This window comes from Oryzias latipes, chromosome 8, assembly GCF_002234675.1.
Source record: "Oryzias latipes chromosome 8, ASM223467v1".
Lineage (NCBI taxonomy): Eukaryota > Metazoa > Chordata > Actinopteri > Beloniformes > Adrianichthyidae > Oryzias > Oryzias latipes.
In genome coordinates this window covers 7,973,093-7,998,211 of record NC_019866.2, presented here as the reverse complement: position 1 = coordinate 7,998,211, position 25,119 = coordinate 7,973,093, and the positions used below count along the sequence as shown (strand labels likewise).

The 25,119-nt window shown below is 39.9% G+C and overlaps 1 protein-coding gene across 1 annotated transcript in view; it reads right to left on the bottom strand.

Annotated features, from left to right (window-relative positions):
* Positions 1-554: 554 nt before the first annotated feature.
* baiap3 (BAI1 associated protein 3) overlaps positions 555-25,119 on the bottom strand; it is a 34,792-nt gene continuing 10,227 nt past the window's right edge. Inside the window, exons 2-34 of the mRNA XM_020705199.2 lie at positions 24,799-24,944; positions 18,672-18,759; positions 16,939-17,022; positions 16,640-16,747; positions 16,176-16,235; positions 15,163-15,229; positions 13,877-14,090; positions 13,625-13,669; positions 13,006-13,083; positions 11,722-11,827; positions 11,480-11,587; positions 11,312-11,404; positions 10,137-10,240; positions 9,947-10,064; positions 9,638-9,762; positions 8,780-8,870; positions 8,458-8,514; positions 8,268-8,365; positions 8,107-8,158; positions 7,872-8,023; positions 7,649-7,772; positions 5,222-5,362; positions 5,001-5,096; positions 4,626-4,841; positions 4,457-4,525; positions 4,289-4,368; positions 3,549-3,657; positions 3,276-3,347; positions 3,085-3,168; positions 2,721-2,841; positions 2,523-2,646; positions 2,244-2,449; positions 555-2,071 (exon numbers count right to left, since the gene is read on the bottom strand). Coding sequence (XP_020560858.1) covers positions 1,968-2,071; positions 2,244-2,449; positions 2,523-2,646; positions 2,721-2,841; positions 3,085-3,168; positions 3,276-3,347; positions 3,549-3,657; positions 4,289-4,368; positions 4,457-4,525; positions 4,626-4,841; positions 5,001-5,096; positions 5,222-5,362; positions 7,649-7,772; positions 7,872-8,023; positions 8,107-8,158; positions 8,268-8,365; positions 8,458-8,514; positions 8,780-8,870; positions 9,638-9,762; positions 9,947-10,064; positions 10,137-10,240; positions 11,312-11,404; positions 11,480-11,587; positions 11,722-11,827; positions 13,006-13,083; positions 13,625-13,669; positions 13,877-14,090; positions 15,163-15,229; positions 16,176-16,235; positions 16,640-16,747; positions 16,939-17,022; positions 18,672-18,759; positions 24,799-24,935 — 3,531 coding nt within the window. The 5' untranslated portion in view covers positions 24,936-24,944 and the 3' untranslated portion in view covers positions 555-1,967. The remainder of the gene's footprint in view (positions 2,072-2,243; positions 2,450-2,522; positions 2,647-2,720; positions 2,842-3,084; positions 3,169-3,275; positions 3,348-3,548; positions 3,658-4,288; positions 4,369-4,456; positions 4,526-4,625; positions 4,842-5,000; positions 5,097-5,221; positions 5,363-7,648; positions 7,773-7,871; positions 8,024-8,106; positions 8,159-8,267; positions 8,366-8,457; positions 8,515-8,779; positions 8,871-9,637; positions 9,763-9,946; positions 10,065-10,136; positions 10,241-11,311; positions 11,405-11,479; positions 11,588-11,721; positions 11,828-13,005; positions 13,084-13,624; positions 13,670-13,876; positions 14,091-15,162; positions 15,230-16,175; positions 16,236-16,639; positions 16,748-16,938; positions 17,023-18,671; positions 18,760-24,798; positions 24,945-25,119) is intronic.

Below are 25,119 nucleotides of genomic sequence, written 5' to 3'. Positions count from 1 at the left end.
GACCAATTAACCTATGAAGCATGTTTTTGGATGGTGGAAGGAAGCCGGAGTCCCCGGAGAAAACCCACGCATGCACTGGGAGAACATGCAAACTTCACACAGAACGGTCCCCCATTGATTTTTCTGTTTCAAGCCCCTCCAGCCGGGCTTTAAACCGGGGGCCTTCTTGCACTACCCACTGCGCCACCGTGCAGCTAGTGTAAAAATGTTGCAGCAATTTCATTAAGTAAATTGGGTTTTAATTTTTTGACTGTGATGTATAGGGCAAAATCACAATCAGCTTAAAGTGAGTGAAAATCCAGAAAGTAAATTTGAAAAATAGGTGTGACTCTGTAAATAAATAATAAAAAAAAAACGGTTTTAAATGGAAAGGACTCAATGTAAACCTGAAGGAAATATTGATAATGTGAAAAATAAATCTGTAAACATATTAAAAAAATTTTTTTAAACCCTACGGAAATTTTAAAAAGTTGTAATTTTGAAACTTGAATAAAAGAACCAGAAAAACTTAAAAATGTCACCAAATAAAAAATGTTTATATGTGACAACTGCTATTTTTTTTTTTTACTTAAGTTTTAATTCATAGTTTTAATTTTTTACGGTGGCCCATTGGCTACCTGGACATGATTGACATCGGGTGTTAGAGGTTAAACCTGGTGTCAGCGCCGCCTGTGTCCTTCCTTCTAGGATATGGCGTGCTTTGAAGACAACAGCAGCTGCTACAAATAAACATTGTTTTTCATTTGGTAACAGTTTTAGGTCTATAGTTTTTTCAAATGTAATTTTTTTTTCAAACAGGCAACATTTTTATTGTGCTATTGTGCAAATTGACCAATAATCTTTTTCAAATTTTCAATATTTTCTTAAATTGTCCAATTTGAAATTTATTTTCTATGTTGTTCTTTTTTTTCCTCCAAATTTAAAGTAAGGTAGTTTTTCAGCCACTTTCAGCTGATCCTGATTTGACCCCACAGTAATGTTTTCTTAAACAGGAGGGCACATTAAAAAAATAAGACAATCAAAAGATACCATTTGTTGTTAGTCGCCTGAAACACCTTATAACAGGGAGATAAGTGGTAGAATCACAGGGTTCCTGTAACACATTCAAATATTTTTTTCTCACTAACACAAATCATATTTAGGTGGAAAACGCCCAAAAGGCCCTTTTCCAACTCACAACAGAGTGACTTACTGCAACAAAGAACTGAAAAACAAAAAACCCGGAATCTTGCGGCAGGAAAGTAGCTGTGTTTTGTCTTTTCGGTGACCTGTGGCGAGCTATGCGAAGAGCAATCAGAAAAGTTGAATGAACCTGAGCAGTGCTGTCCGTCTCGAGGGAGACACTCCTCCCTGCTGCAGATCTCTATAACTGCCCCTTAAACCCCCCTGTCTCTGCCTCCCAAAAAGCTGTGCTGTCTCCATGATTTATGCCTTCCCGATTCCCTTTCAAGATGTGTTTGCTCACTTTTCATAACCGCTGGCTGGTAAGCGGCCGTATAAACCAAGAAATAACTGTGCAGTCACATCCTAGACAAGCTTTCATGCAGTTTATGTCCAAGAAAGTGAAATGTCTCAACATCTGTAAAACTCCTCTGCAACAAATAAACACAACTGAGGTATAGATTTTAGACTGATATCCATAAATTAGTTAATTTTGTCCACAAAATTGTTTTCTACTGTTAAATCTAACATTTTAAAGGTTATACAACAAAGATAACAATTAGTTTAAAAAAAATAGACTAGTGACATTTAGCATCAACTATTCAATAAATTCTAAAATATACTTCAACTTAGACAGTCAAAAAAACAGAGAGACACTTCACTGCCCTCCTTATCCTCTTTTCATTTTGGTGTAAGTACCGAACAGACAAAACTTTGGAAAAGTTTGTAGATATTGTAAACATTTTACCAGTACAAAAGCACACGACGTGATCAGTAAACACAAACACCGCCAACACTGACAGCTTCTATTCCTCCTCCATTGACTTCTCAATCTCCTTCAGCCTGCGGACAAACTCCTGAGCCTCTCTGTCTCCGGTGCGAGCTTCCAGCATCCTCATGATTGGCTTCTCTGGAAGGGGGAGAGGCAACACATAAGAGGGGTTACTGCACAAGTATCTCCGGACTGAAAGGCCTTTAATGTTGTAATAGGAATCCAGATTGATGCTTCCTGATATTCAGAAATACAGGAGCTTTTGTGTGAGAAAAAGAGACTACTCTACAGGGCCTGTGGTCGTACGTACCGCTGGGTTTACTGCGAGACAGGTGCAGAATGATGGGCTGGACACTTTTGCCCGCCGCAGATGCATTTGGCCTCCCTGGCCAGCAGAAGTCACTCAAAGGGGCGACGGCTTCGCCGGCGAAGTCGTTGGTGGACAGCCAGTCGTAGTCCATCACAGTGAAGGTCAAACAGGCGTATCTGTGTCTGTACTGTTCAGGACTCACATGGCTGCAAGACAAAGGAGCCAGTCAGGGACAGGAACACAAACAGCGAAAAAACAAAGAGGGACGTTTGCACTAACAAGTGAAAAAGTTCATCAAACACCGGGTGTAGCGTCTTCAGCTTCACTTGCGTGCGCTGGCTCTTGGCTGCTGGAAAGAGGTGGTGTGGACAGAGCTCCACTATGACAAAGGGGTCACTCAGACCTAAAGAAGACCAGAAAAATATCAAATCATTTCTTTTTTGTGTTTAAAAACATTTGTTAGAACCATTGTTTTACCATTGGCATCCAGCGCAATAATGTCTGCAGCATGCAGGATCTCCACAGTCAGTCTCTGATCTTGAGCGTCGTAGTAGCACTTCACACTGATCCGGCCATAACGTGTGTGTTTGAGTGTTTTCTGAAACATGCCGCAGCATATAAAAACACTTCAACCTGCAAAAACATGCTCAAGTGGCAAGAAAATGCAGAACTTTTCATCTATCTTTCCTCATGCTGTATTATCTGATTGCTTGAGGAGTTGGGCAAAGGCAAAATTTCAATCATCTGGCGGTAAAACAACAGAAGACAGAGCGATGTGCTGTCCAATCGATTTCTTCTGTCCGCTTAAATGAGATTGTCTGCCTTGTGGGATGAAACGCACCTGGTGGGAAATCTTCTCCAGATAGTACTGTTCAATCAGCTCAAAGGAGGGACATTTATTCAGCCTTAGCTCTTCATCCAACACCTAAACAAGACGCACAGACATAGAAGGAGACAAATGGCGTGGTAGATGAGAGGACATAAATCTAACAGGGAGTCCTCAAAAGACTGGGCTGCCAGGACGCGACACACCTTGTAGTCTCCGCTTTTCATGTCTTCCAAGCACAGACCTTCTCCCTTAACATGAAAGAACTGCAGCAGGGTCTAAAACAGGGAAGAAACAAATAACACGTATGGGCTGAAAGCATACATTTTTACAGGGACACCATAAACCTTAAGCAGTGGAGCCTATCTGTCTGACAAACTCCAGCCCCACTGCCAAAATTCTGGAACATTTGCTGACGGCAGAAATGAAAGACAGATGCATCTTTTTAAACAAGTTTCCTTGTTGCAGGGATCACCAACCTCCATGGTGTACTGGAATCGGTTGTAGAACTCCACCTGGACACCCCTGTTTTCTGCGACAGCGTCCAGGATCATCCGCAGCAGCAGCTCCCACAGGCTCTGCAGAACTCTAGCAAGAAGTAAATGTGGGTTTGCGTTAAGGTAGGCCCATTGACTGTATATGAGAAGTGGACTGAGTGAGCCCCTTCCCTATGGTGTTCCAAATAAAAAGTACCTGCTGCCTCCAAGAAGCCAAAATCACATAGACTTGGATTGAGAAATAAACAGCTATTACTCTGTCATTCTTTTTGTCAGAATAACCATTCTTGTTTTGCTATCTTGTCTTTTTTTTTAACAGATTGTTGCTAATCCTTTTATGATATGTTATTCAAGTGACCAACCAGACGCCTCAATATAAGTATGTGGTTTTGAAACGTTTCACAGATTCTCTAGAGGCCGCTTTCAGGTGGTAAGCTTGTGGACCTCCAGCAGGCTCACTCCAGATTGACTGGTTGCCATAGAAACGATGACTCAGACTGACTTGGACCAACCACTGCTTACTGACGATGTCTGGCTCCAACATGGCGGCGTCCGTATTGTGAAAAAAATGGCAACTGAATTCAGTTGGAGCTGGACGTGAGTGATGTCACACTCACTTGATCCAATTCTCGTTATAAAATCTATGGGTATGCCTGAAAGCAGCTTTTGTATAATGGTTGTGGATTATACACGGCTCTATCATAAATTAAATAATATTTTACCTGGTTAGGTTTTCCTTAACAAGGTGTTCCGTCAGGATGCCCACAGTGTCTTGAAGATACTTCATTAGAGGTGCAACAGCCTGAAGGAAAACCACAAGTCATAAATGCAGACTGTCACTCAGCTGATCCACAAATTAAAGTAGAGATGGACTTAAGATGCTTCCATACATCATCATTGTTGATGGAGTCTGGAGACAAGCTAATGTGCTGGATGTATCTCCGTAGCTCCGGTAGCATCTGTAAAGGAAGAGCCCATTTCTAAAACCCCTGTCTGAAATCTGCATTTACATATTAAGCGCACAGGCACACGTCTCATTTCATAGCAGCGTATTCTCACCCTGTCAGTCAGTAGAGCGATTAGGCGTTTGGCTTCCCTCTGCAGATCCAGGTCCATGTTGAAAAGCTGTCCATTCAGAGCTTTGTACACCTGCTCTTTGCCCTCCACCCCGCAGGACTCTTCCATGGCTCGCTCCACACCCAGCCAGTCCAGGTCACGGGGAAGGTGACTCAGGAACACACGCACGTGCTCCGTGCTGTTCAGCGCAATGCAGAGCTAGCAGAAAGCCAGGAGAAGCAAAAGAAAGGAAACACAGGGTGGTGGAGAAGGAGATATAAAGGAGAAAAAGAAGCAAAGCTACCAAGAAGAAGGGGGAAGTTGTGTAAATATTGTCATCCTGCACCCTCTGTGCTTCTGTTTGGTGACAAGCATTACCTGCACAATGAAAGCCTTGTGGTCTCGGCCCAGCTGGTTCCTCTCAACCTTGCGTGTGATCATCTCAGAGTAGCTAACAGCCTCACTGCAGAAATTCTGTGGGGAATAATACCACTCGTTTGACTGCTGCAGTCTGCGTGCACGTTTTTGCCTCCGAGTCATGCTTGTATTACAGCAGGATATGAATATTTTTGGGTGGCAACAGTGGAAGTGGCACTCACGTCTGTCAAGCGCGTGACAAAGATGAACGCCCCCGCAGAATCTGGCCATGCCAGCTGGAGCCACATCTCCCGTACCTGGCTGAAGCAGGCAGTCACTTCCACAGCCGAGGAGCTGTGCTGGGCTTGTTGAAGAGGCTGGAGCTGCGTTAACACAATGGAATGACCCATGAGAATGAAATCCCTCCTTTACCACAGCTTTTTGTATTGACATTTTTCTAAATAAACTTATTTTAAAGTTGCAGCAACTTTTAAAGCAATAGAAGGAGATGGGGTCTAGTTGCTCCCGTGGAAATCCACAGTAATTAATTGTCGTAATTGAAAAAAAATGCATTTATAGACTGATTTATTTATTGATTAAAGTAGTGGTGCGTTTGCCAACCGCAGCGGCTGTTTTTGATGAAGTATCAATGATGTGACTCCTCCCTTTTTTAGTGTTCTGCATAATATAACAAAAAGTTTTCCAAAAAGTTATTAAGTTGGAAAATTTAGGTTTTTAAAAAAACATAACAAGAGTTATGATACATAATTAACACGGTCCTTTAAATTTAATTGTCCAAAAATGCGCCACTGATCCGACTGTTTGTTGAGCCAAAGTTTCAAGGAATTCAAATAAATTCCATTCCCTATTATTTCACCTTTACATAATTGGATCAGCAAGCAAGACTGTCTAGAAAGTTTATGACAGTATGGGGTGTGGGAAAAAAATCAAAAATTAGATGCATCCACTACGATCCATAAATTAATCTGAATAGTCTTATGAATTTTAAATAATCCAAAAATTGATATGATTTAAAGTAAATGGGGCAGGGTTTCCTGTTCTTTCTTGATTGGCAAAGAGCTCCAGGTCCAAGTGTTTCTGCAGGGTGAGTTTTTTCTATTGCAGGGGATATGATAACCGCTCAACAGCACACTTGTATCTGAGCATTCGGATCAGCTTCACAAGAAGGTGCACATTTGCACCACACCAAGTAATATTTGACCCAGAAGACTATCCAACACTTTATTGTTTTCTTGCAACTTCTGTTAAAGGTCTTAGTTTTTGATTATTTTCTTTCTGAAAAAAGCAACATATGTGTTTGTTTATCAAGGCTACCAAGTAAAACACTGTTCTAAAATTTGTTCAGCAGCTAGATAGAATTCATTTTTGTTTGACGAGAGTCAAAGAGCGTTACGTTAAAGCTGGTCAAATGATAAAAAGTGACATTATCTTATTTAAGGTTGTTGAGTTCAGGGAAAACACTTTATTAGCAAATGAAACATTTTCATGTCAGAATTTTTATCTTCTTAATAAAAGTTAAACAAGTATATAGAGCTCGTCTTTACTTAAAAATGCCCTAGGTGGAGAAAAGTTAGTAAATAAATTTTGGTCTAGTGGGAGAGAAAACATTTTGAAATAAAAGGAGATTCCAGATGCATTGACAACCGTTTTATGATCAAATTAATTTAGAAATATGCTTGTTTTTAACTGTAAAGTGCTTTGAGGATGAAAAACATTTTTTTTATAAATAAACCTTGATTTGATTTGATTAGTTATAGGAAATAACTACCAACTTTATTCCACCTCAATTAATTTGTGTTTAAAGGAAAAAAAACACACAAAGGTAAAAATGTGGAATTTTTTCCATTTTTCTTTTTTTACAAAAAACTAACTTTATAGCAGAAATTATAGATTAATGTTAACGATTTTTTACAGAAATGATTTATTTCAAAATATACAGTACAGGCCAAAAGTTGTGTGTCCAAACTTTTGGTCTGTACTGTACCTCTCAAGAGCTTTTAATTTGAAGGAAACCTGCCATTATATTACAAGCTATTATCTTTTTTTTTCATGGACACATCACACAGAAAAGACATATAGCAATAACTTTTTAAAATATATTTCTGTGTTTAAATTGTTAAGAGCAGTAACTAAAACTGCGTCAACAACATAAAAGGACCTGATCGCTCTTCTCCTTAAGGCCTTCATTCTTAGCAGCCACTACCACAGCACTGAAGGACGCTACATGAAGAAAATGTGATCTATTTGTCCATGAATTATGATTCAATAAAGTGGAGAATAATATTAAACTGAACAGAGGCGCTCAAGGAAACCTTTTCTTGGATTTTAGCAGAGCTGGAACCTCACAATACCCAAGCATCGCATTATAATTCTTTGTATCCTGATTGGCTGAACAATAATTAATGTTTGTAATTATCGCTTCATATAAACAAGGGACCTGTATGAATGAATGGGGGCAGGGTATGGGAGGAGAACATCAGACAGTTCTGCACACTATTTCTAGAAACAAAAATTAACTGACATTTTTTTTTATTAATTATGTTTTACACTAAAATCCTTGCACGGTTCCATAAATGGGGTCCCAACTCACATCGCTTTTATTTGTCATGTTATTTCCTGTCCTTGGAAGTTGAGTGTTTTCTCCTCACCTTATCCATCTCCACTGCTTTACAGATTCGGTCATGTGACCTGTCATGAACAATCTGCAGCCACTTATGAATCGAGGACTTGAACCAGTTATTGTAGCCGGTCAGGGCTAACATCTTAGCATCTCTGGGGAAGAAAAACACATGCTTATTTACATAAAATAAGAAAAAGGACAAAATCCCTTGTTCCATGTTGATGTGTGAATATATTAAGAGTCAAACGAACTTCAGCGGAAGAAATTCACGAAAGCCTTTGAGGATTTTCAGGGACATAAAGAGCTCAAAGATGGTTTCTCCCATGGTTTGGGTCAGTCTGGAGCTCTCTTGCTCCAGGGTCCCGCACACCCGCTCCATTGCTACGTTTACATCATCGGCTACCTGCCGGAAGACAAGCCTTCAGGGCGCCTGACAGGAATTAAGCAACAGAGATTGCTCACAAAGAAGATGTTTCAAAGTCGCACCTGTTTCTCCAACTGCCGGTATGAAACGCTGAAGAAGTCTACTTTGACCGCACTGAGAGGAGACAAACAAACAAAAAAAAAAATACATCAAGACTTTAAAAAGATGCAAATGTATTTGCAGTCTGGGGAAAAGGGAAAAGATTTTAGAAGATGACTCTCACCTGTAAAAGAGTTTGTTGTAGATGTTCTGAGCTCTCTGCACATCTGCACACACGGCGTCGATGATCTGAACCAGCTTCTTCAGCTGCTCTTCCAGCGTCTGTAGCAATAAAATAACAGATTTTCATCCAAAAATTAACCTTTTTAAGCCCCCAAACAAAGGCTTTCAATAATGAAAGGTCACAAACTTACCCCTTCCTCTGGTTTATAGCGGGCAATTAAGCTTTCATACCATTCAGCCGCTCCTTTCTGTCAATTAAATAGAACATAAAGGTTGTAAAAAATTTTGATTTCAGGCTAAAATTTAAATTTTTTTATTTTTGGAGATCCTAACCTGGAAAAAAAAAATCTATGAATTTTCCAACATACAGACAAGCCCACACTGGATTAGAAAGCATTGTGCACCACATCAGGCCTGTTTTCACAGCACAAAAGTAACAAACTGTACAAAAGACAGTTCGAATCCTCTCCACCCAACTCCCAAACAAATTTGAAATTGCACGCTCATTGTTACCTTGACAGCGGTGGTGATGTCCAAATGCAGCTCATTTCGCAGAGGACAAACAGTCTTAAATGCCCTCATGTTTTGCATGTAGCCAATCCCCCTGGCATGCACAGACAGGGAAAAAAAACAATTACGATCCAAAAATTGCTCTTCAACTCATCACGCAGGAACATGTGGTTCACAGAATTTAGCGAGGATAAAAGGTTCCATCTCTGTAAATATGTTTCAGTTTAATTGTATCCCGGATGCTGGATTATTTGTGTGAGAGGAAAGATACAGCTCGGACTGTCGGCTGAGTCACCCTGTGCACTTTTATTTTTATATATTGTTCTGGCCCAGAACCTAACCTCTTGCAAATATAAAGTCATTTTTTTGTTTCTTTTTTTTTTAAAGCCAACTCTGGTAAAACAATAAAAGATTAAATGTGGAACAGAGATTAACACCAATTTTTTTTTTCTGTATGGCAACCTTTTGCTTCTGGAAAAACTGAATTATAATACTACATTTAGATTCACACATTTTCCCATAAATTATGCTGCTTAAATAAATAAATAAATATGAATGTATGTTCATATATCAAGAAAAGCACATAAAAATTGAAACATTTGAACAAGTCCAGAACACAAAGTCTTGTCTTTGCATTTATGCAACAGCATGTGCAGCGAGGAACAAATGTTCATGGCTTTTTTTTTTAGTTGAGCAATGAGAAATGATCAAGATATTACTGCTGTAATATTCCTGTTGCGAGGACCCCAACAGTGTCACTTCCACAGAGCGCGACTGACCGGTTGTAGTCTCTCTGTGTTTGTTGGGGGTGAATATGGGAGCAGGAGCGAGGTGCGTGATGCGATGGTGGTGTGACTTTACCTCAACATGAGCTCGTAGCGTGTGATGGCAGCGGCGCTGGTGCACGGGAAAACCTGACGCATGTTCTTCATCAGGCACAGGCAGTGCTCTATGTACAGCCTGAAGCTGTCTGACAGCTGCCTCTCCTGGACACAGGAAGGGCCCCCAGTTATAGCTTCCAGTTTGCAGGCTGTGAGACATTTTTGGCTGAACCAAAAACCTTGATGAATGCCAGTGAGGAGCTGAGCTAATGAGGTGACTGTTTCCCTGAGATGACAGGCTTTTCTTCTTCTTCTTTTTTTTATCTCGAAGCTATAATGCCTGACCTACCAGGTCTCCCCGCACAGCTTGAGGATCCCACTCAGCATCGATGGTCCTCAGGAGGCGCAGCAGCAGGGAGTAGCACAGCCTCTGGCTCCGATGATGGCTGCTGTAGCACTGCCAGCGGCTGCACACCGAGCAAATGCATCTTCAGCTTTCACATGCAACTCCATCGATTTGATGCAGCATTATTACTTACATAATAGCCTGCTGGAGAGGTGAGAGATCAGTTTGCACAGCATGGTGAATTAGCACAGTCCAAGCTGCAGGAGAAACCTGCCCGTTCCAGTTATACGGCTCTTTCTGTGGATTCAAAGATGAGGCACATTTGGAGTTATAAAAAAATACAATCTTGGTTGTTTTTACTAAAGAAAACGTAGTGTTTTTTATGTCTTATTCTTTGTTAAAATCCTAATGTTCAGAACGCCAGATTTTTTTTAAATATATTTTATAAGGTTATGAAAAAAATCTAATTGAGTTTTGGTTGCAAACTATATCTGACTGGCCTGTCGAAGTCTCAACATTGGGTTAAAACAAGCAGCAGAAGTTTATAGATATAATAATTGAACAAATCCACTAATTTGTTTGTTTGTTTACCTTACTACATGATATTTACTTTTTTAATACTGTTGAGATAGGCTAACTGTTACTATTAGTAATAGTATAGAATACCGGTAAATAATAAATGCCTACTGTGCACTATCAATGTCACAAAATGGGCAGACGACTGGTTCCAACTGCAGCAGGTTTTAATAGCTCAGCTAAAAGTCCACAAAGCTCAAAATCAGGGTCAGGCAGGCGGGGTCAAAACTGAGCATGGGAGCACCAGAGAAGAAACGGGAATAGTCAGGATCGAGGCAATCCAGGCGGCAGGCGAACTTAGTCAGAGGCTAAACTAGGTCAGGAAATCAGAAGATCAGGTCTGGATGTAACGGAGAGTGGCACTAACAATACTTCGCACTAAGTGAGGCTCACTACAGTGCTTAGGTGTACTGTGAGTGACTGGGAATGAAAGTGTACAGCCACGACTTGGTTGGTTTGAAATTTCTGTATGTTTCAAAAAATAAATAAATAAAAAGAAATATTGTTTTATTTTTCCATTTGTAAAATATTAGATTAATTTATTGCAGTAAAAACAATGATCAAATCATGTTGTATTTTTTCTACTTGCACTCTTGTCTTGTTATTGTTTTGTGTTATTGCCCATATTTCTAGAAATGCTCACTTTTTAAATTTGATACAAACAAATATCGTTGTTATCTTTTTGTAGACTTTTGTTTGAAGACTTAAATAGCAAAGTCTATTTTTTTAGCCTGGGTTTGAAAGGTTTACTAATTTGGCTCACATGACCCCAAGAAAAGAAATCTGTCTCACCTTCACGTTGCCATGTTCAAACTCTACAATCCTACTGAGCAGCTTCTTATGAACCGTTACGTTTGTATCCCTCTTAGCCAAAGTTGTTTCTCTCTAAAGATAAACGAAAAATAAATAAAGTAAAAATATGTTTTGGCAAGAAGAGCAAATAAAAACTGCTATGAATACCTGACTGGTAAAAACTTTTAGGATCAGATGACATTCTCCTTGAACTTTAGACGCGCTCGATCGCGGCTCGAGTTTAAACCAGGTGTCTGAACCAGCAACAGGGATTTCCTATAAGAGAAAAAAAACGGTTGACAGGAAAATCAAAGAAATCATATATATTTTCATTAAATGTATTCATAATGTGTTGCTAATGTCTCATTTTTATTGTCAGAGGAGACTGAAGCAGAGCGGTGACGGCTCACGTTTAGAGGAATGTTGATGCATCCCAGAAAATCATCGACGTTCTCCTCCGAGCTTGATGATGCTGAACCATTGGAACGAACTGACTTTGCAATTTGCTTAAAATACCTAAGTGGAAGAAGGTTATATGTAAAACAGTAGCTATTGTTAAACCCAGGTAGTGCTCCATGTTTATGTTTTTCCAGCTTTCAGATTATTGTTGGATCCTTAGCGATTTGCATCACGAGTATCATTCCCAATTCATTTTTGTGGTTCGAAAAGGAAAACAAAAATCAGAATATTCACCATCTCTGTTACTTTTCTACCTGTGTGTATTGTAGCTTTTATGATTTCAGCATCTTCAGAGCTGAAAAATGTGTGCTGAGTGTAGGACGCTTTCATTTCCTTTCAGCTGTTCTTTCATTAATTGCTACTTCTGGCTTTATTTTTTAATGAAAATGACCTTTTAATTGATAAATTGATGGATTTAACGACTCACCTTGGTAATGACACAAAGCCATCTGGATGAATGAGCTACTTAAAAAAACAGATGTAAAGTTGTGCAGAAAGTCACAATCTGTTGTGTACCGGGACATGCAAACAGTTGAGGCATTTTTTTCAAAATAAAGTGCTTCTTTTTAATATTAATAAAAAAAAATAATAATAATATAGTAAGCATGCATTGGATGGATCTTTGTAGTGCAGCTGAGAAAACCTTGCACAGTTCCAGATGTAAATAGAGCTTTTTATTCATCTTAGCCATTAAAATGTTGTGGTTTGTCTTGGGAAAGATCAGAAAAAGCTCTTTTGAGATGAATATTAATTTTCAAAAATACTTTTTCTTATTTTCAAGCCTTAAAGTCTAGGTATTCACTTGGGGAAAATAGCAACTTCAGAGCCACTGCAGTGATTCCAGGGTGAACATCTTGAGAAGAAGCTAAACTACTACTACTGATGGAACTCCTTAGAAGTAACTCAAAGGTTTCTGACTCCTCAAACCTGTTAGCACTAAAAGGATTTCTCTTTCTGCCACATCTATCAGTTATGTTTCTAGAATCTGAACACTCATCGCTGTCTTTTTATGTTATTTCAAGGCCAGAGCCTCTTTTTTTTATCTTTGCAACATTTTAACTTGCAAAAAAAAAATAAAAAAGAAACATATTTAACAATTAAATACAGAATTTTTTAGTTGCTTTTTCAATATGAATATAGTAATTATTGCTATAATTGTATCATTATAAAATTTTAAATCACCTTTTTTTTAATTTTCTGATTTTATAAACAGTAAATTGCTTGTTTCCTTTTACCTGCCCATTCCTCGAAGTCCACTGACTTCATTGAGTTTTTTGCAAGCCTCTGCCACAGACACGTCATCATCATGATCCCTGAGGATAGGAAAAAGAAATCCACATCTAAGAAAATGCTCTGCATTATGACGCTAAGAAAACTACGCAGGCAGGAAAAGACCTGCTAGGATCTATCTGAATGTTATTATGTCAGTTCTGAAAGTAGTTCTAACAATTTTTTTAATGGTGATCCTTGATTTAGTTTTGTAGTTTTATTTATATGTTTGTAATAAATCACAATTTCAAAAGTGACAACAATTTTAAAATAATAGTTTGAGCCACTTTGCTTAATTCTTTCCCAGGCGATTTGAAAGTAATTTAGTTTTAAAAAATATGGTTAAAAATGTAACAAAAGTTTATTTTTTTGTAAACTAATTTAAAAAATAAATGATCAAAACCACTAAAAGTACCACAGCTTCCCTATATTATGCTTCCGAAAGATTTGGTCCTGTAATTTCAAAAGATTGCTTTAGAAATTTAAAGACATATTCGAACTTTACAAAACTGAAATATTTCTGTCGAATAAAAGAAAACATGCGTCACATGCATCACATCAAAAAGATATAAACCATGATCTTACCATATGTCCAGATGCAAAAGGTCACTGTTGACATCATCTATCTCACTAAATGACAAAACAGAAGTCATTGATGAATCTGCTGCTGTTTGTGGGGGAAGCAGGTCTCTGTACGGTTCTGCTTTCACAGAGAAGACACTGTGCTGCTCTGATCATCAACAGCTTTAGGCGTCAGTGTGAAACAAATGAAACTGTGAACATGTTCTGGGACACTAATGTGAAAAAAGACGTGATCAAAGTTTGTATTTTACTCACAACACAAAGTGCTCGTCCCACACCGGGTTAAGAGTCTCCGGCTTGACCTCGGTCACCTGGATGCATCGGGCGGGCAGCACCTCCTTGGTACTGGAGCGTTTCTCCAGCTTTTCCCTCCTCTTCCTGAAGCTGAATTTTCTCTCCTTCTTCTCCTCTGTTTCCCGGGGGCTTTGGCCCACCAGGATTCCCAGCATGCAGTAGGGGTCACTGTAACCTGGAAAAGGAGATGAACCTTTGCCTGAGTGCAACTGTTGCATTAAACCATATTTACGAGGATGTTTTTTTCTCCATGAGAAACTGCTTGTTTTTGCTGCTCACCACAGGGGTGGACCTACCATTAGGAAAAGGTAGGCGATCGCCTGGGGCCCCCAACTTTCTAGACCTGAACACTTCATAAAAATGTCTAAAATAAATGTTACGCCCATCATTATTTAACTCTGACGTGAAAAATCCCTGAACTGGCATAAGATTGATCATGTGTTTGGTCCTCCCCTGTCCTTCTGCAGCAGTGGTATATTCCAGCCAACCACACGTGCAGAAACTCGCAAGTTAGCGAGCAGAGGCAGCATTGTTTGACTAACTGCAAAAGTATTGGATGTAATATTAATAAAATGTGTTAAAGTTGGACTTTCAATCAAATCAGGAAGTAAGAAATGATGCATAATTTCTGCTAATTAGTCACTGATTATATATATATATTGGATGGTTTTTTGTTGGGTCTGATGTGTCTTTCGATGACTTTTAAGCTGGAAAACCATAACTCTACCTGGCAACACTGGCAGAGCAAATCATGATTCAAAGCAATTTTTTTAAAAGTGGTCAATGAAGCAGATCTGAGGGGCTGTGAAAAGAGGAAAAGGCAAAAAGAAAGCAAGACATTTGTGGCCCTCCAAAAGTGCTGGAAGACAGATAAAATAGGAAAAACAAGAACAGAATCTCTTTAGTATAGCCTGATCATTAAAGAAAAGACAGAAAATCCTAATTTGTTCCTTCTAGTTAGTGATGGATTAACAAACTAGTGCATTTAATACATTTCCAAGTATATATAATGTATATCATATTAAATACTTTTACATTAAAATGTGAATTCAGTTTTGTAATTCCTATAAAAGAATATGAATTCTTGACACTGATGTTGTCTACAAGTGGACCAGTAAGGAAGTTATTTGGCGTTTTACCCTTTATTTTTAAAGAAAAAAGGAAAAAAGAAAAAAAGAATTGATATAACCGCTGCAGAGGGCCCCATGTTACTGTTCCCCAAACCGCTAAGTCCGCCATTGGCTCACCGTTTGCATCCTTGGCCATTAGATTCTTTGCTTTCATGACAGAAACTCTCAAGGAAAAGGTGGCTCGCTGTAAAAAAGAAAAAAAATAGATGGAATGTTGGTTCATTGTGGAGCTGCTAAAATATTTCAACAACACTGCTGCATGTCCTCCAAAAAACCACATCAGCATGCTCAGCGAGTCAGAACAAACGGAATCAATTTCTTGTGTAACGAAGAAAAACTCAGTGTGTGACCGTTTCAAAAGCCCACAGATCTGGATAGTTATTATCGGAGAACTCCTGGGCTTTGAGTAAAAGCACTAAAATCTGACTAAACGAGGCTTTTTGGAAATTACTGTTTTCACAACAAAATGCTTCTTTGCGGGAAACACTACACTCCAGCTGAGAAAATACAACCACACACACACAACACACACACGCATATATATATATATATATATACATATATATATACTAGCATGCATCATTTGTGGCTTTTTTAAATAAAAATTTTGTTCACAGATTTAATTTAGTAATTTGATGGTTTTTATAGTATACAGCGTCTAATCATACTTAAATCTTTATTAGGTTTGTTCTAGCAGGACGGTTTGTTTCATTATCAGCAGCACATACATGTGACACATGTATGTATTTTAAATACGGTAATTAGGTTATGCTTATAATAACATAAATATCTTCATTTAAATATAGGAAAAAACAACAATCCCTATCTGCTTGTCTCAAATCTTAAATAAAGTTCATTTTTACAGTACATATGAACAGCAAAGTCATATAAGTATGCAAATTATTTTAAAAAGTAAATTATTACATCTTAATTTAATCCACTTCAGATCAAACATGTTTCTTTAAGAAATTTGTAAAACTTTATTCGTTTTTTATATTTGCCCACAAATAAGGCTTTGTAGTTTTTTTCAAATTATTGTGTTATTTATTTAATAATTATGTAATAATATATATACTTTATGCCACTTTTGGGGCTTTATGCTGATTTTAATCTGGTTGAGAACACCTCACCTTTGATTCTTGAACTTTCTGGAGAATGATCTCATGTTCTTCTTCGCCCATATCAAACACCTTGAAAAGATAACAGATTCATCAAAGCGGTTTTATCATTCACTCCTAAAGTGAACAAAAATCCACTCAAAAAGTCAGTGAAATGTCACTAGAAGGTCTTTAATGCCGCCTCGTGCTTGTTATTACCTATAAGCTGTTGAAACAAAAGGGAGAGGCTACAGTTTTCAGTGTGACACCGTCACAGCTGAATATCAGTACACAGTGCGAGTGGGCTTTGATGTTTAATCAGTTTTGAGCCAAGGACATCTGCTCGGATTCTTACAGCCTCCTCAAAACAAATAATGCTTTCTGAAAGGCTGCCACCGGCGTCTCTGACAGATATTTAACGCAGCAGCAGCACAGTCTGCTCGGCACAGGAGTTCCTTAATCATGCAGGGCAGGCAGATCAAAAGGCAGACAGTTACCATTCGCAGGTAAGCAAACAGCTCATCGTCACTCTTCACGTGTTCGGGCGAAAGAACGCCGACCCTGTTGACCACCGTGTACACAGCTTCCTCATAAAGCAGATCCAGCTATGCAAAAAAAACACACTCCAGTTAATAACTGCCTTTCAGAAAGTAAATGCAGGCTTCCTCTTTTTCTTCATGCTTTTTAATCTGCAGCACATCGAGAGCGGGGACAAAGGCTGCAACGGTTACCGGGCCTTTTAGAATATAATCCCTGCTGAAGAAGGATGAGGAGAAAAAAAAAGGAAAACACAAACCTCCGTCCTGCTGATTCTTTCGGGGATAAAAGACTGGTCCACATGCTCTTGAGGGGGCGCCACTGTGCTGGCCCCTCTTTGACACTGGGAGATGGGGGGGAGACAAAGCATTAAGGTCAAAACAAAACCCAAACTCATTGAACGGTGGGGGCCATGAAGAAACTTAGTCGACGTTTTATGCTACTCAAGGCAAAAGAATGATAGCCACAATTACTCAGCAGGGAACACGAAGACAAGCGAAACAAAAGAACGCACAAATGTCATCAGCGTGAACACATTCACGCCACAAATTATCTGCTGTGTTCAGTTACCATGGAACCCACGAATAAAACAACATTTCCCTTCTGACTTTTACATTTCCACAAAGCGCCCTTCTGCACACATGTAAGATTGACATTAAGTGAAGACAGACAGTTTTTTTTTAACTTGTTGCACAGCATGAGAGCGGGAGTGTTATGGTCCGGGATGAATCTCCAGCTTGTTCCTATAACTCCAACTATATATTCAACATATTTTCTAATAACTAAAACCATTCTAGGTGTGCATACTTGTTGTATAACATGAGGGCGAAAGTGTGATGGTTCGGGATGAACCCACAGCTTGTTGCTATAAATCTAAATACATATTTAACATATTTTCTAACATCTAAAACCATTTACTTAATGGTAGAATGAGCAGACAAGGGAAAACTGTAATATTTCAATGGAAAGAGTTCAAGTCAAACTGCACAGAAATATTCCAGGGGGGGATCTAAATTGAGCAAAACATGCATAACAAGCCTTAAACATCTGAATGCAAATGCAAAAGTGTGGCAAAACATTTCAACAAGCCAATTACAGCGACAGGTGAGGTTTATGCAAAGTGCATGCAGGAAGATGCAGAAAAGGAAGGAGTCTGACACACTGACATAAAATACAACACAAACAAGCGATGCAAAGGTGCACAAAAATAACAAGCAACATGTTTACTGGCAATTAAAAAAAAACATTAAACAGTGTTTGCAGATGATTGTGTGATATAGAAAGTTTCAAAAGAAACAGTAGAAAAGAGGATATGAAGGGAACCTTCATTTTTTCAAATGAAGTAATAACCATTAAAAAACATTTGATCTCCAGTTTTTTTAATCATTTTTTACTTTTTAAACACAAATATCAATTATTATTCCAAACTTTTGGATGATTTTTTATATCATTCAAAAAATGCTTGACCAAGGTAGTTATCTTTCTAAAATGATGGATTTTTTTATATGAGTGGAAACATAAATCATTATGCTGATTTTTCGGGTGAAAATTAGAGAACATTAGGGAAACTGACATTGATTTTAAAGAAAGTTATATAAAGGTAAAAGGGACTTTCAGCTGTTTGGGTTTTAAGCCTACTTTTCTTCATTTGCTAGTGATGAATGGGATCATGTGTGGATCCTCTCTCTGTGCTGATCAGGATCAACAGTTTTCGGAGCTGACAAGCGGCAGTGTTGAGTGTGAAGTGATGACTTTCTTTCAGCGAAACGTCGCTGCTGCTGGCATTGGAGCCTGAGCATATTCATGGACAGCAGCTTGTCACAGCTGAGTTCTCAGTCCTCTGAGCTCCCCGTTTAACCCGCTCCTTCTGTCCACGGACGTCATAGCGACCGCGGTGGTGGGCCGGGAGACAGCTGAGGTCCGCTCGTGACACAAACTGTACATGTTTGAGGTGTGCAGCAGATGGATCGGTGGGAACCGAGTGTGGGTTACCTCCACCTGGGCGGCCCGCATCATGTTCTCCTGTTTCTGCAGGATGGCGTTCATACGCCCAAAGAACTCCAAGCTCTCCCCTGAAATCCTGCCAACAAGAAGGAGGAGATTGATAAATAGTCTGAAGGGTGAAAGAAAAAAGTAATTTCTCTATAAAATATTCATGATTATCAATGGCAACCTCAACATTGAACGTGTGATCAGTGTCTGAACTACTTGAGCGTGCCCCCCTGCAGGGTTCTATCATCTATCAAACTGACTTGGTCCTGCACTCAGTCATTTCTAAATTTTTACACTCTGCATGACTCATGCGATTCTGCTTTGATGAGTAGGGCTGTGTGCAAAATGGAAATCTCTGTTTCCTCCAGGTGCGAGTGAATCCCTGGACTCCCACCAGCCCGGGTTGTCATGGTGACACCGGCATATTCGGGGGCAGAGTTGCCGGCTGAACACCTTGGGAATCCCCCTCCGAAAAAGGAACTGCACCCCAACCTCTGCCTCCTCCCGGATCTCCCAGCGGGGAGGCCCTTCCTCCTGGCCTGTATGGAAATGAGCGCGCCCCGATGTGAGCTGTAGCAGAACCGCCGGGATCGGTTGCCGTGTCAGTCCCACCCTCCCTGCTCCTGCCCTCCTCCTAATCTGTCAGCCAGCAGCATCACATTATCCAGAAGAGCTCTCCACAGAGACCCAGCCCAGTCTTGTCTTGGCGTCATGCAGCCCATCCTGGCAACCCACCGACCCCACACAGGGTTTGTGGTTGCGGGGGTGGAATGGCAGCCATGTGTAGGGGAGCCGGCTCAGAGTTGCTGGTGCTGAGTCCATTCAAACTTAAATTGGCTGCTTTAATCCCAATTGACTTAAACTATGTGGCGGAACAACTATGAGGGTCTAAAATAATGTTTTTAGTGTTTTTAACATCTTCTTGTGGCATTTTCTTTATGAGGATGACCTATATAAAGAATATTAAGCTCAGAATTGCATTTCTAGGTATTTTTGGTGTTTGTACATCTTTGTTTTCCTCCATTTGAAACAGATCATATCCGTGATGTTGAAAATATGCCCACAAGCTCCCCCCTTCGCCCCATTCTGATGCATCCACCTGAAGACAGATAGACCCATGTACGTCTTGGTTTTCCTCGTCTAAGCTGGCATCTGGATCTTAACTCTACGGCTGAATAACCCCTATATTGCTTGACATTTTTGTTGCACTGATAATGTTAGTTTGGGCATGTGAGGGGCTGTAAGCTAGTGGGAAACATTTAACCTAATGGGTAACAAGAATCGAGGACAGGCTTACTCTGTGCCAACGATCCTGCCCGCAATTTAGAGGTGAATTTTTTCTGCAGAAACCCTGTACTACAAAACGACACAGGTTTTGATGTTGGCAAAAAATGGCTTAATCGTAATCAAAGGCAACTGGGAACTCTTTTAAAATATCTCAAAAGATGATCGGAGTGGGACTTTAACATCAGGGACTTCTCTTATCGATGATGGTCTGGGTTCCTTTGGTGTCCAACTAAAGATCAAAAACCAGAAAAAAAAGATTTAACGAAGAAGAGTAACAGAAAATGTTCATATGGAGGAAACTTTTTCCAATCTCAGTTTTGCTCATTTGATCTAAAATTCACTTTAAATCCCAGATTAAGCCTGAAAATCTAACCTGAATCATTATATCCAGAAATCTCTGGTCTTCCTGCACACCAGATCTTTTTGAGCTCTGGACAAACACAAGAGTGCAGAGACTGGTCGATGCAAATAGCAGGCTGACTCTTTAGATTTCATAAAACCATACGTAGATATATAGAATGAACATTTCTCTTTCAGCTCTTCTTTTCACTGTCTTCAAAACACACACACACACACACACTCAGAAGCACAGCACCAGAATAACAAAATGATTTGATGTTGCTAGGAAACAGATCTCTATTTTTTCCCCCCTAACTCATTTTATTATAATTTATTTTCAGAATTCATCCAAATGCTTCAATCACGATTTCCTGCATGGAGTAAATCAGATGAAAAGCATAAATAAAAACAAAAAGCTCGCTGCACCTCTTCGTCTTCTTCTCTCCGTTTAAACCACCGACTAATTGAGCATCTAAAGGTGACAGCAGCCCCCCTCCCTCCAATTTTCAGCATTATATGGCAGAGCATAGATAACAATTAATGCTGTCGACATCAGTCTCATCTCCGGCATGACAAAGAACTTGACGTCTGTTTGCATTCCAATGAAACAGAATGATTTTTTTAATCTGACTCCTTATGGCTGTCAGCCAATAAGGCTGCAGCTTAAATCATGACCAAAGGTTACCCCCCCCCCCCCCACCAACACAAAAGATTGTTTGTTTTAATTAATTACATGTTTAAATAAGCAATATAACATTTCAGGAGGATAGGCGTCGGTTTGGATCAAAAAAGCCCTAATTATAAGACGATTCAGGTGAATTTGGCTCCATCAATGTAAATCTAAATTCTACTGCATACAACTTTCACAAAAATTCTGTTTTTTGAGTATTTTTAAAGACATAAAATCTGACATATCTGATGAGCGATCAATGCTTGTACTTTATTCAAGATCTCACAGCTGATTTGACCTCACAGAGCGAAAACTGAACCATCCACCTATGAAACAGCTCCATTACTGCACAATGCAGGAGGCTGGGAACCATCAAAGGACTTCTTAGACCTGACTGCACAGCAAAAGTAGATAATTAAGGACAAAGGACTTTGGTCAGACAGGTAATCAGCAAGCTGGTGGTCACTGTGATTTGGATCTTTGCTTTCGCAGAGGTTGCACTACGACAAATCGATGTGGTGAAGTGGCGTGAAAAAAGACGTTCGAAAAGGAATACACCTGAGGACGCAAGCAGGGAGCTGAACTTTCGACAATAGTCATGAACTTCTACTTAAAAAGTCACTTTCTGATCTAAATAAATGTTGTTTTGTTACGTTTAAGGAGACAGTAAATGCATGTTGTTGAGCCTTCGGGGGGTTTTAAGGAGACACAGCAGAATGAGAACACTTCACCTCACTTGCACTTGTGACCAAAAACACCAGACGTCTGCCTCGTTTCTGTCTGGGAGAAGCAACTGAAACCAACAATTACTTTGTAGAGGGCTTTTCAAGTATCGCTCTAAAGAAAAAAGTAATAAAAAAGAGACATTTGAAGATCTTCTCTTAGACTTGACACGATCGAGATTAGCTGAAGTTCAGATCTTGAGATTGGGTCAAGCATCAGAAAATTTGCCTCAACAGGAAAAAAAATAATAAATATTTGCCCATTTTTTCTTTCTGACATCTGATTTGAAGATATGCAAAAGTTTTTTTATGACAAACTTTGAATAGAAGTGATGTTTCTATTATCGCATCATGAGGCAGCTATTTCCGGCCAAAAAAAGTATTAGCGCCCGGTCTAATTATACATAAATAAATAAACAGTGCAGAGGCGAGGAGTCTGAGAAATCATTGAGTCATCTGAGTGATAAATAAATAAAAAGGTGAGAGCTGGGATTCATCTAAAGAGCTTGAGGTATTCTGCATGACAAAAAAGCCTCAATATCGAGGAGATGGAACCTTTAAAGGCACCCAGATGCGAAACACGGTCAAATCAGGTGTGAAATCTCAAGTCCACTGGTGCTGAGAGAGAGTGAAATGAGCAAACAATCGTGAGCAGGAATATGAGTTCTAATATAAAGCCCTGTGGGGTTTTATACACTCAGAGGTATGGAGCCAGAATTTGCTCCACTGAAGGTGACGGTTCGGCTGCAATTCTCCGTTGTCTGCTCGGCTCTGACAGGCGATTGTAACGCCGGGTCAACAGCTACAGACGGAGCGGCCCAAATCCACCTGACCTCATTTGCAAATTCTCAATTAAAGCCGGAGTGCAGGCGGGTCAGCCGCAGTCTGACTGGATAACAAAGATCAACAGCCTGCCTCTAATGATGAGCGCTCCGGCTGAGACGCAGCAGGAAGGCGGCAGCACCGGGGAGCCGGACTGGCAAACGAGTGGAAGGTGAGATGCTGTCAGCTTGAATCAAGTCTATAAGCAAGAGCACATTTGATCTGCATAGAAACACAACTGCGTTGCGTGAAAATTGAGGCGAAGAGACATAAATGACTTGAAAAAATGAGCCCTTTACGTAAATCCAAAGTTTACCGATGAAAAACAGCATCCGACACCTTCCTCCGTGGTAAAAATAGCGACGTTGTTATTACAAGTATGAGTTCGCTTTATGACAGCAGGCTGTGTTTGGGTTGCTATAGCAACCTCAGGTTCACAAGATGACTTTTGGCTTCAGAAGAAGAAGCTATAGACAAAAGTAAAAACTTTTTTTTTAAGGAAAAATGCAGAAAAACTTTACCCGCTAACCCTGCAACAAGTAAAAAATCTTGCTGCAAACAAACATGGGGTTATAAAGCAAATACAACATTGCAAAAACTAATTCAATAAGTTCCTATTCCCCCAAAACTGGACATTGGGATGTTTTTAACAATAAAGATTAAATAATTAAATAAGAAATATCAGCAGCTAGGAAAGTGTTTTTCTAAGTTTGGGAAATGCAATGGATTCCAAATGGAAGAAAAGAGGGATCACAGATTAAAGATCACTCATTGAGAACTTTAAAGTTACCTTTCGCCGCACATGGCATGTGTGGCGCATTTAAATATGCACCAAACATGGGGTTTTTGAATGCACGTTTAGCATATAGTGTTCACACAGGTCTGTCACAGGTCTGATGCTATCGCATGTACTCCCAGTTGGAAGGGGCTGGGAGCAGGGCATATCTTGCTCCAGTCTTTTTCTTTCACAGCTCAATTCCTATATATCTATATATGAAAGACATGGTCTCATATACTGTAACTCCAGCCATGCACACATTAATTTCTCCTTCACGATTGATTTTTTATCGTTTGGCACCACCTTGTCATGAAAATGACCTACTCTGAGTCCCCAGATTGCTCAAATTTTAACTGGTTTAACTTCCAGCTAGTGTTCAATTGCCATGCGTTTTGTACGTACAGCCCAAAAACTGATCTAAAATCTTGTGTCGCGATGTTTGAATGCGAGAGTTGTGAACGTGGAGTTTTGAACATGGACTGTTTTTGGTAAACAGGTTTCCGAGCCTGGTGTGAATGTAGCATTAGGTTTAAGTTTTCAGCTTCAGCTACATTTAGTGTGGACACTCTTTTGCAAGAACAAAAGCTAGAAGAAGAAAAAAAGAAACTTTGTCACAAACGTTACAAAATGTCATCACTTTCAAGGTTGGGGTGTTTGAGATAAGTTTCGAGAGGAGGTACTTGAAAGAAAATCAAGCTTTAACTTAAACTTAACAATTTTTGTATTTCTCATGAAAGAAAGGATTTCAAATATTCAGAGATTTATTCATAGATCAGCTGTCATGTCAAATTTCATAAGATTGTCTATATGTTCCCATCAAAGTTTAGTTCAGACACAAAACGCCATGCAGACGTAAATGAGTCCTTGCCTTGTGGTGCTCAAAGGCGCCTTCCCCACTCGGATGAAATCAGCAGGCATTTGGGCATCACACCAATGTGCTGTGAGGCTGAGATACAAGGAAGCCGCATTTGCTCTCCCTTAAGAGCCTGCCTGTGCATGTAATGACGTGGCTGACAGGTCCTTTGGGACCAGGCGGCTTTTGAATGGCCCTCGCCTCGCAGCGAGACACAGCCTGGCTACAATCCAGACACATTTGAAACCATCTGCTGACAACAGTTTATGACCTGCAGCTCCAGCGGGATGACCAGGGAAAAGCAAATAATTAAAGGGTGCAAGTTATCACCTCAAAGCTTGACTGGCTTTGTTTTCAAGGAGAAGCTGCCATCATTTAAGCAGCCATGACTGACTGCACTTAAATTTCCAATCAAATGGCTCATAACCTGAACGAATACTCATCCTAACAGGCAGCATTCAAGCAAACATGAGTTGTGAGGGTTTTTGTCTCTGTCCAATATGGGTTTTGTTCAGAAAAATGTGCCCACAAAAAATCCACTTGGTACCAGCATGCTAAAGGAGACTGAACCAAGCAGCATCAGGACGGACCGCATCATCTCCTCTCAGACCATGAAGTCACGAGCGAGTGTGTCTGAAAGCACAGCAGTGACTCACCTGCGAGGTGACGGCTCGGGACTCTGCGTGAGGGGGCTGCCCACAGTGGGAGGGGGCGGCTCCCGTCGGCTCCTCAGGGACTGGCTCCTCTGCACCTGCCTCATCACACTACTCTTCAGGTCCAGCAGAGTTGTCATGATGCTTCACTGGAAGCAGAGGCAAAATGGAAAAATCAAGACAACGGCAATCTTTTATTCCACACCAACTATTGTTAGAATTTATTTACTTATTTTTAAACTTGTCCTGTCCAACAGCTGAGCAAACAGATGAAGGCCTCTTGTGTTGGACATATGTTACTGTTACAACATGGGGTTATGAATC